At 58.8% G+C, this 10,853-nt stretch overlaps 1 protein-coding gene across 1 annotated transcript in view; it reads left to right on the plus strand.

Annotated features, from left to right (window-relative positions):
• Positions 1-10,039, plus strand: part of CSPG4 (chondroitin sulfate proteoglycan 4) — a 38,091-nt gene extending 28,052 nt beyond the window's left edge. Inside the window, exons 5-10 of the mRNA XM_063090317.1 lie at positions 24-200; positions 1,935-2,133; positions 2,239-2,373; positions 2,520-2,686; positions 6,801-6,984; positions 7,289-10,039. Of these exons, the coding sequence (XP_062946387.1) occupies positions 24-200; positions 1,935-2,133; positions 2,239-2,373; positions 2,520-2,686; positions 6,801-6,984; positions 7,289-9,123 (2,697 nt within the window). The 3' untranslated portion in view covers positions 9,124-10,039. The remainder of the gene's footprint in view (positions 1-23; positions 201-1,934; positions 2,134-2,238; positions 2,374-2,519; positions 2,687-6,800; positions 6,985-7,288) is intronic.
• The last annotated feature ends 814 nt before the right edge of the window (positions 10,040-10,853 follow it).

The raw sequence follows: 10,853 nt of genomic DNA on the forward strand, positions 1-10,853 counted from the left end.
GCCAGCCCTGGGCCTGCCCACAGGTGGAGCAGCAGCTGATCCGCTATGTGCATGACGGCAGCGAGACGCTGACAGACAGCTTCATCCTGGTGGCTAATGCCTCGGAGATAGACCGTCAGAGCCATCCTGTGGCCTTCACCATCACCATCCTGCCTGTCAACGACCAGCCCCCCATCCTCACCACAAACACAGGCTTGCAGGTGAGAGCATCTCTGGGACCACCCCCATCTCTTCTCCTAGAAGGAGGCCAGGATCCCCACTTCCCAGCATATAGCTCCCCTTCTAGGAGGCTGTTTTCTCCTCTGCAAGATGGGGACACTGCCACATGCTTCACAAAGTTGTTGGAAGGAGAGATGTGATGTTGCACTGAAAATAGAAGACAGGTATGGGGTTGTGTTGTTGCATACTTATAAGTGCAGTGGGCAACCTTGTGAATGGCCACACTTGGCCCTGCTGTTGCCTGATCTCACCCACAGCAGAGGCTTTTTCTGAGGCTCAAGACCAGAACACCTGACAAAATTTCTTACAGGCCCTTAACAGTGGGCCTCAGGTGGGGAGCAGTCAAGCTCCCTCCCTCCACCCCTAGCAAGTGAAGGCCGAGCTTGGCTCCCCAAGCTCCCCACCTTATCCATTGCCAAGCAGTGGTGTCCATTCAGCAGAGGTGGAAGTGAAGGCCCAGAGAGGGGATAGAACTTCTCCATGGTCACAAAAGTAGCTACTGGTGGAAGAGAAAGGGTGTGGCTTGACTAAACCCACATAGCACCACAGCGAATGGGCAGGGCTTTGAATGCCAGCATCTAGGATGTAGACTCCCCAGTCAGCAGGGCCATGGAAATTTCCAGAAAAGAGCTAACTTGGGCTGTCTCTGACATGGAGCACTGGGATTCTTTGGAGGTGTAGGATGTGCTTGTGAGGGGGGCGGCCTTGTGGTGAGGAGGCCAGCATGTGTCCATGGGACACAGACTATGGGCTACCCTGAGACCACAGGTCAGAAATGCTATGTGGCAGCCTGGCCACCAGGTGGTGCCATCCACCCGTGTTTTTTCCAGGAGCTCAGTGCTGAAGCTCCGGCACATAGATATGGCCCCCTCGTTCCAGGACTCTGCCTGGGGTCTTCCAGGGGCTGGGGATGGGAGCCCAGGAATGCCTGAAGGCTCAGTAGCCCCTCCCCAACAATGCCCCCAAGTAATTGATTCAGCAGGACATGTAACAGGATCCCAGGAACAGGGTCCTGCCCTGCTGTTAAGCAGGAGGCCTGAAGGGGCTGCCCTTCGTTCTGTACGTGGGAGGGTCTGTGACTGTGCTGGAAACACCCAGGTCCTCAGCCCGGCGTGGCTTCCATGCTACAGGACAGTGGGCCAACCATCAGCCTTTCCGCTCTCCGTGCCTCCACCCGCTCCCTCGGCTGAAAGGAGAGGCCATTTCTAAGTATCCTGGGCAGGCCAAAAATCACCATTCCCATCTTGTGCCCAGCCCCTGCCCAAACACATGGAGGATCTGAAGGGAGACCCCTGCCTATCAGTGAGACAGAGCCAGATTAAGCAGCACTGTTGGTCAGGGTTGAGCGTCTCTGGGGAGTGAGAATTTGGTGAAGGTGAGAGATGGGGCCTTCCTAGCTAGGGGGAGGGACATGAGCTGGCCTTGAGGAGCCTTCCTAGCTAGGGGGAGGGACATGAGCTGGCCTTGAGGAGCGAGCAGGATTAGGGCAGATGTAGAGGAAAGAGCCTGGGGCCTGGAGGCCCCAGGGTGTCAGGGAAAGGTGAGTGGGGTGGAGGGTCCTTTGTGCAGGGGAGCCCAGAGTGCCACAGGCCTCAATGCCAGCCGAGGTCCTAAGCCGCAGCAGGGTTGGTGCCCTGATGGCAGCCCCAGGGCCAGGGAGGAAGGGAGTGGGTGAGCGTGGCAGGGGCAGAACCTTCACAGGCCTGTGTCCCCAGATGTGGGAGGGGGCCACTGTGCCCATCCCTGTGGAGGCCCTCAGGGGCACAGACGGCGACTCAGGGCCTGAGGACCTGATCTACACCATCGAGCAGCCCAGCAATGGACGGGTGGTGCTTCAGGCAGCACGGGGCACCGAGGTCCTCAGCTTCACACAGGCCCAGCTGGATGGCGGGCTCGTGCTGTTCTCACACACAGGTGGGTGCTGAGAGGGGGGTTGTCAAGTCCTGCAGCCCACAGTGAGGCTCTGAAGATGGGGGGCCATCTCGGGCCAGCAGTACCCATCTCCATCCCTGTCCCCAGGAGCCTTGGATGGAGGCTTCCGCTTCAGCCTCTCCGATGGCAAGCACACTTCGCCTGGACACTTCTTCCAAGTGACAGCCCAGAAGCAAGTGCTCCTGTCATTGGAGGGCAGCCAGACACTGACCGTTTGCCCAGGTGGGTCTGCCGAGCATGGTGATCCTGCCTGCCTGAGAGCGGGGGCCGAGCTGAGGTGACACGCTGGGATCACACTGCCTCTGGCCAGTGCAGGCCTTGCCGCAGCTCCCGGTCAAAGGCTGACAGACCCCTTTTGCCTCTTTTAGGATCTGTCCAGCCGCTCAGCAGCCAGACCCTGAGAGCCAGCTCCAGTGCAGGCACCGACCCCCACCACCTGCTGTACCGGGTAGTACGGGGCCCCCAGCTTGGCCGGCTGTTCCACGCCCAGCAGGGCAGCGTCGGGGAGGCCCTGGTGAACTTCACTCAGGCTGAGGTAAGGGCCCAGCTCTGCAGCCACCGCTCAGACCCCATCCAGCCACAGGTGGCCCGCTCTTGCCGTGGACATACACGTAGGCACGGGTACCAGCTCCAGCACCATTGGCAGCGGACACTCTCTAGGCTTGCCACGGTTCTGCCCTGCCCTCCAGGAGCTGCCAGGCTGGCAGGGCAAGTGGAGGCTTAGTGTTCCAAGGAGGGGAGGAGAAAGCTGCAGTGGGAGGCCGGGGCTGCCTGGTCTCAGAGCAGGGATCAGGTCCTAGGACTTGGCTTTTAGAAGGAAGCTACAGCTGGACCCTGGGGGCTAGAAGGGGTGCACCATGAGGGGAACACTAGTGGCGCCCCAGCAGCTAGTGAGGGGCAGTGCTTGGTTCAAGGGGATAGAGTTTGAGGTGAAGCAGCCGTTGCGCATGTGGGCCGAGGTGTGAGCCTGGGGCTCAGATCAGGGGCCAGCGAGAAGCAGAATAGGTCCTGGGAGCAGAGGAGCAGACAGAAGGCAGCTGAGTAGGCCAACCTGGGGGTGAGGCTGCTGTCTGTCTGTTCATCCATCCTGGCAGCTTTGGGGCATAATTGTCCCAGAGCACACCAGAGGCCACCAGTAAACACTAGAACTGTCAGCCATGGTAGAGTCAGACTGCTAGGCTGCTGGGACCACAGCACTCTCTGTACTAACTGCCAGTGGGGCCCAGCAGCCATCACTTAAATTAACATCCCTACTAAGTCCAGAACGTGCTGTGAGTGCCAGGACAACCTTGGTTCTCCCCAAAGGCAGAGGAGTTTTCCAGGATGGGGCAGAGAAATATCCAGACTCTTTCACAGGATCTACAAAGCAGGCAGTGAACCAAATGCTCTGACCTATAGGACATGTGGGTGTCCAGACCCAGCACATGATCCCAGTGAGTTCTGGGTGTGAAGGGATCTCGGGGACACAGAGCTGACTCTGCCACTTGGGAGCCACAGCACTCTGGATCTGCTCCAAGTACCTCCAGAGGGGTCCACCCTGGCCCTCAAAAATGTCAGAGCCCACCCCCACGTTCCTTTCCAAGCTCCCTTCATCCTAGAGACCTCCCGAGTCTGGCACGCTCCTTCCCACCCTATCCGGGGTGAGTGCCCCTCCTGAGAAGTCCCACATCAATGGAAGAGCTGAGCAAGTGCACAGCCAGAGCTCTGCCCAGCAAGCAGCTCGGATGGGGAGGACATGGACAAGGGGACACTGGGACCAGGGTGGGGTAAGGTTTCTTAGGTTTTGCACATCATCACTTCCCAAGACTGGGCTCTCTGCTCTCCTGGAGTTCCAGCTCCTGCTGTGGCCTCTTTCCTGCCCCCTCCCCACAATGAAATATTCAGCAGGTGGGTGGCTGCAACAGCTGTGCACCAGAGCCTTTGTCACCAGATGCCCAGGAAGGGGGAGAGTACAGGGCCAGGCCACCAGCACCCCTCCCCACCCTACAGTCCCCACCTTAACCCAGAGCTTTCCCCACACCCCAGCACTATGAAGGACTAGGCTGAATGGTCACCAGGGGGCCAGGCTGGCAGTGCCACCCAGGGAAGCTGGGAAGAGGCTAGGTGGCCAAGACACCCTCCCCTACCTAGGGAAGGGGGCAGGGCAGGACCGGGTATAGTGTCTTGACAGCACCGCAGTCCCACAATACTCTAAGCCGGGCAGGGCAGGGATCAGGTGTCCCCATTTTGCAAATGAGGAAGCTTGTGGAGGTCAGGTAGCTATTCAGAGCACATGGCCAGCAGGAGGCAAAACCAGGACTATGCCTCGTGACCACCAGCCAAGATTTCTTCCACCAGAGGACACTCCTTGCTCCCAGAACTTGGGACCCCCCACCCTGCCTGCACACTGCCTCACTCCCAGCCAGACCCCTCCCGCCCACAGGACCTCCTGTGCCAGGCATCCAGCCTCCCGCCCCCACCTGGGGGTCTCCACTTCCTTCCCACCCACCCTGCAGCCTGGGCCAGAGGTTACAACTGGCAGTCCTTCAGTCCTTTTGGGCCACATCAGGCCCACAGATGTGTTTTATTTGGACTGCACAATGTGTTTAATATTTTCAAATTAATTGTCAACATATAACCTTTGGGAGATTTCACCAAAAAAACCTGATTTACAGTTTCTTAAAAGGCTGTGCTTCCTCTAATAGCAAACAGCTGAGGAGCATCCACCTTATTTAGGAGAGATACTCCTCCTCCCCTGTAGACAGCTCTGCTCCCCTCTGCACTGGCCCTGCTCCCCTCTGCACCGGCCCTGCTCCCCTCTGCTCTGGCCCTGCTCCCCTCTGCACCAGCCCTGCTCCCCTCTGCACTGGCCCTGCTCCCCTCTGCACCGGCCCTGCTCCCCTCTGCTCCGGCCCTGCTCCCCTCTGCACCGGCCCTGCTCCCCTCTGCCCCGGCCCTGCTCCCCTCTGCCCCAGCTCTCCATTCCAGTTCCACATGGTTCCCACTGCTCCTAGAGTCTGCCTCACACTGAGGCCCCGCTGCTATTGTGCAAGTCCTGTTTTTCTGAGGGAAGGAAATTAGTTCCCTGTGTCTCCTAAAGGGGAATAACAAAAGATAAGCCAAGAGGACACATTTTGATCAACAGGGGAAGGGAACATACTTCTTTATGTAAGTGAGGAATATTCCTTGGTGTTTAACATGGAACAGCCCTACAGAACAGAAGGTGGGGCTGAAGTGGGGTTGCCAAGTGTGGGGAGTTGAGGTTGCAGGGGTAACGGGGTCACACTGGGGCCTGTGTGGTCAAATGGTGAGCTGCCACAGCATTTCATCAAAGTAGTGATATAACCTGACATTTGAAAAGGCTCCCTCTAGCTTCTGCGTTAAGAACACCCTGTGGTGGGAGGGGGCCAGGGCCGAAGCTGGGACACAGTTAGGAAGCTATTGCATAATCCAGGCAAGAGATGATGTGGTGGAGAGAGAGACAGAGGTATCAAGGACGACTGCAGGGCTTTGGGCCCAAGCCACCAAAGATGATGGTGGTGGTGGTAGTGAAAACGCTGTCATCTGAAGAGGGAAGTCTGCGGGAGGTGGGGAAGACCAGGAGTCCGTACAGGGCACGCTGAGTTCCAGATGTCCAGGAGACATCCACACGGAGCTGTTGGGAAGCAGGTGGACGTAGGAGCCTGGAGTTCGGGGGAGAGCAGTCTGGGCTGGAGATACAAATAAAGGGTCTTCAGCCTAGCTGGCATTTGAGGCATGAGACTGAATGAGAGCACTTGGGGGATATAGATAGAAATGAGCCAAAAGACCAAGCCACGAGAAGTTGCGGAGAAGAGGAGGAATCAAGCAGTCTGGGAGGTAGGGAAAAAACCAGAGAGGGGAGCACCCCAGAAGCAGCAGTGTCTTGGGGGAAGGAATGCTCCACCGTGTCCAGTGCTGCTGAGCAGGTGAGAGAGGTGAGGCCTGAGGCCAGCCCCTGGCTCTAACACCGTGGAGGCCATCAGTGCCCTCAGCAAGAACGGTCGTGGTGACGTCACAGGAGCAAAAGCCTATGTGGAGTGAGCTGAGGATGCGTTGGGGAGCATGCAGACTATCCTTTTGGGAGTTTTGCTTCACAGAGAAGCAAAAATGGGGAAGGAGGCAAATGCCGGTGGAAAAAGTGAAGTCGAGCAATTTTTTCTTAGGGCTTGGCAGTTAGCTCAGCTGGTTCGCGTGCAGTGTTATAACACCAATGTCAGGGGTTCGGGTCCCCATACTGGCCAGCCACCAGAACAAAAAAGAGTAGGTTTTTCTTGCAGATGAGAGAAAGAATAGCATAGGTGCATAATGAAAGGAATGATCCATTTGGTGGGGGAACTGACACCATAGGAGGAAGAAGGGAGACAGCAGAAGTGGTGTCTTCAGTAGGCAAGAAGGATGGAATACAGGCATCTGGCTCCAGAGCCAGGTCTTCATTGTCACACAACTGCATAATGGTGACCACTGAACTTGGGGGGTAGAGAGAGGTTACACACAGAGACCTAGGCACAGCTGGGAGAGGCAGAGGCAGGCTTGGCCCTGAGGTGTTGGGGAGACCAGAGTGCCCAGTCCTGGTGCCAGCCTGGGTGGGGACTCCTGGGCACCATGGGCTGGACCTGCCTCTCACCCCCAACAATGGTGTCTCCCTTCAGGTGTATGCTGGGCATGTTCTGTATGAGCATGAGATGCCCCCCGATCCCTTCTGGGAGGCCCACGATGCCCTAGAGCTCCAGCTGTCCTCACCCCCTGCCCCCAACGTGGCCACCACCCTCGCTGTGGCTGTGTCTTTTGAGGCTGCCTGTCCCCAGCGCCCCAGCCGCCTCTGGAGGAACAAAGGTGAACAGCATGATGAGCTGGCAAGGTTGGGCGGACACTGGGAGAGGCCCAGAGAGGGGACACAGGCCAAGGTCAGCAGCTTCTGTCTCAGTTCTAAGGACCTGAGAAGTTATAGGGAAGGTGGGTGGGGAGGTTTTGAGATCAAAGGGGGTACACAGTTCTTGTCCTCCTTGGGACCTTGAGCCCCATCCTAGAGTAACTGATTTGCAGGGAGAGACACAACTTTGTCCTGGAGACCCCATATGAGTGTCCATGGCTCTTCCCTCAGTGGACTGGACCTTCATAGCCTGTGTCCCACCCCCAGGTCTCTGGGTTCCTGAGGGCCAGCAGGCCAAGATCACCGTGGCCGCCCTGGACGCCTCCAACTTCCTGGCCAGCATTCCATCACCCCAGCGCCCAGAACATGATGTGCTCTTCCAGGTCACGCAGTTCCCCACCCGGGGCCAGCTGTTGGTGTCCGAGGAGCCCCTCCACGCTGGGCGGCCCCACTTCCTGCAGTCCGAGCTGGTTGCAGGGCAGCTGGTATACGCCCATGGCGGTGGCGGCACCCAACAGGATGGCTTCCGCTTCCGTGCCCACCTCCAGGGGCCAGCGGGGGCCTCTGTGGCGGGACCCCAAACCTCAGAGGCCTTTGCCATCACAGTGCGGGATGTGAATGAGCGGCCACCTCGGCCACAGGCCTCCATCCCACTCCAGCTCACCCGCGGCTCCCGTGCCCCCATCTCCCGGGCCCAGCTGAGTGTGGTAGACCCAGACTCAGCTCCCGGGGAGATCGAGTATGAGGTACAGCGGGCACCCCACAGTGGCTTCCTGAGCCTGGCTGGGGGCAGCCCGGGACCCGTGACCCGCTTCACGCAGGCCGACGTGGATGCAGGACGGCTGGTCTTCGTGGCCAATGGGAGCAGCGTGGCAGGCATCTTCCAGCTGAGCATGTCTGATGGGGCCAGCCCACCCCTACCTATGTCCCTGGCCGTGGACGTCTTGCCATCTGCCATCGAGGTGCAGCTGCAGGCACCCCTAGAGGTGCCCCAAGCTTTAGGGCGCTCCCCACTGAGCCGGCAGCAGCTCCACGTGGTTTCCGATCGGGAGGAGCCGGACGCAGCATACCGCCTCCTCCAGGGGCCCCAGTACGGCCACCTCCTGGTAGGCGGGCAGCCCGCCTCAGCCTTCAGCCAGCTCCAGGTGGACCAGGGTGAGGTAGTCTTTGCCTTCACCAACTTCTCCTCCTCTCACGACCACTTCAGAGTCCTGGCACTGGCCAGGGGTGTCAACGCATCGGCCATAGTGAACATCACCGTCAGGGCTCTGCTGCATGTGTGGACAGGTGGGCCGTTGCCCCAGGGTGCCACCCTGAGCCTGGACCCCACCATCCTAGATGCGGGCGAGCTGGCCAACCGCACGGGCAGTGTGCCCCGCTTCCGGCTCCTGGCGGGACCCCGGCACGGCCGCGTGGTTCGCATGCCCCGGGCCAGGACGGAACCCAGGGGCAGCCAGCCCGTGGAGCAGTTCACTCAGCAGGACCTTGAGGATGGGAGGCTGGGGCTGGAGGTGGGCAGGCCAGAGGGTAGGTCCTCCGGCCCCACAGGTGACAGTCTCACTCTGGAGCTGTGGGCACGGGGTGTCCCACCTGCTGTGGCCTCAGTGGACTTTGCCACCGAGCCTTACGATATGGCCCGGCACTACAGCATGGCCCTGCTTAGTGTCCCTGAGGCTGCTCGGACGGAAGCAGCAAAGCCAGAGAGCAGCACCCCCATGAATGAGCCAGGCCCGGCAGCATCCAGCCTTGTGCCCACAGTGGCCGGGGGAGGCTTCCTGGGCTTCCTCGAGGCCAACATGTTCAGCGTCATCATCCCCGTGTGCCTGGTCCTCCTGCTGCTTGCGCTCATCTTGCCTCTGCTCTTCTACCTCCGCAAACGCAACAAGACAGGCAAGCACGATGTCCAGATCCTGACCGCCAAACCCCGCAATGGCCTGGCCAGTGACACTGAGACCTTTCGCAAGGTGGAGCCAGGCCAGGCCATCCCACTCACAGCCGTGCCTGGTCAGGGGCCCCCACCAGGAGGCCAGCCTGACCCAGAGCTGTTGCAGTTCTGCCGGACACCCAACCCTGCCCTCAAGAACGGCCAGTACTGGGTGTGAGGCCTGGCCTGGGCCCAGATGCTGATCGGGCCAGGGACAGGCTTGCCCAGACCTGGGCCCCATTGCTTCCATGCCCTGGTGCTGCCTGAGTATCCCCAGAGCAAGAGAGATCTGGAGACACCAGAAATGAAGGCTGCTGGGAGAGAGTCCGGGGGTCCCAGACAGAGTGGAGTCAAGAGCTGGACTCTCCCTCAGCCCATTATGAGCCTGGAAAACTGCATGCGCCACGGTCAGAGGCAGGCTGAAATTCAGTCCTCCTTCCCTGGAGCTGGTTTGGTCTTTCAAAACCAGGGTGGCCTCCTAGGTAGGTCAGGACTCTGGGTCCTGGGTCTGTGACCTTGGGTAAGTCACACCTGACCCAGGCTGCCAAGGGGGCAAGGAGAAGAAAGAGCCCTGGGGAGAGAAGGCACAGAGAGGGGATTCCTGGCTTTTCCACCCAAATCCAGGCTCCAGGGTTGAGGGAAAAACTGTTACCCTCTGGTTTTTTAGGGAGATGGTATTTGCTGGAGCAGAGGGCAGGAGGAGAGAGCTCCTCCACTCTCCTGAAAGCATAAGCCAATAGAATAATATATTCAGGGTGCAGGGTGCAGGGTGGGTGAGTTGCTCGGGGAAGGGGTTTATTTAAGGGGGATTGCAAGGAAGCTATTTAACATGGTGCTGAGCTAGCCAGGACCGATGGAGCCCCTGGGGGTGGGGGACAGAGGAGGATCTGAGGCCAGTTCATTGCTGGGGCCCAACCTTGATGGGCTAAGCAAGCATTGGTCACCGGCCCCAGAGCAAGCTGGGCTTGGGAGAATGGAAGTTCCCAGGCCGAGGGTCTCTGCCATGCCTGTGCCCCCGTAAGGACTAGGGGGTGGGCAGGTGAGGGCTCTTGGCTCCACAGGACCTGGATAAATGGTGCTTTGGAGGCTCTGGACAGCTGTGTGTTGTTTGTGTCTAACTGTGCACTGGGCCCTTGTCCATGTTGGCCTGCATTCCCCCAGAGCAGGCCATCCGGCCTGGCCTTAGCCAGTGGGATGGACAGGGCCAGGCAAGTCCCTGAATTTTCACCTCCTGGCAACTTCCAGATCTCTGCCCCTACTTATGTGGGCAGGTGGGCTGGTCTTTGGGAGATGGGACCAAAGCTTTTTGTTTAGTAGAGATAGGCTAGGTCCTCTACAAGGAGTTTCCAGAAAAAAATAAAAGGCTCCCAACCCTAGACTTCCTAGCCTGAGTTTTGGCCTCCACAGTCATGTCCCTCTCCACCCACCTCTCAAGGGGATGGAGCAGCAAAGTGAGAGTAGGAGGACTTGGGGATCCCAAGGCTGGTGCTGAGGGGGAGGATGAAGGGGACCCCACAGGAGCTTCCACCTGGCTCCCTGGAGACTTTTACATGGAAAACTTCTGCTGGTCTCCTCCCTCCAACAGGACGACCAAAGTACTTCTTCTCAGAGGCAGAGGAAGCAGCAGGGATTCAAGAAAGCCAGACATCCTTGCATGTGGCCTGAGAGTCCATCATTTGGTTAGAGATGTGTTCAGAGAACAGGGCATCTCCAGTGAGCCCTTCTGTGAATTACTGGGGATCCACTACCCTCCAGCCCTTCCCCTTTTGAGGGTGTTAGAGGGTCAGAGGCAATGGAGACAGGTTCTGGGTCCCAGGGGATAGGCCTGGCCCTGAGATTAGATTGAAGTCAGAAGAAGAGAAACATGAGGTGTCTGAACGCTGGGGAAGTGAGGTGGGGGTAGGGGGT

Source organism: Cynocephalus volans, chromosome 3 (genome assembly GCF_027409185.1).
Source record: "Cynocephalus volans isolate mCynVol1 chromosome 3, mCynVol1.pri, whole genome shotgun sequence".
In the NCBI taxonomy this organism is placed as follows: Eukaryota; Metazoa; Chordata; class Mammalia; order Dermoptera; family Cynocephalidae; genus Cynocephalus; species Cynocephalus volans.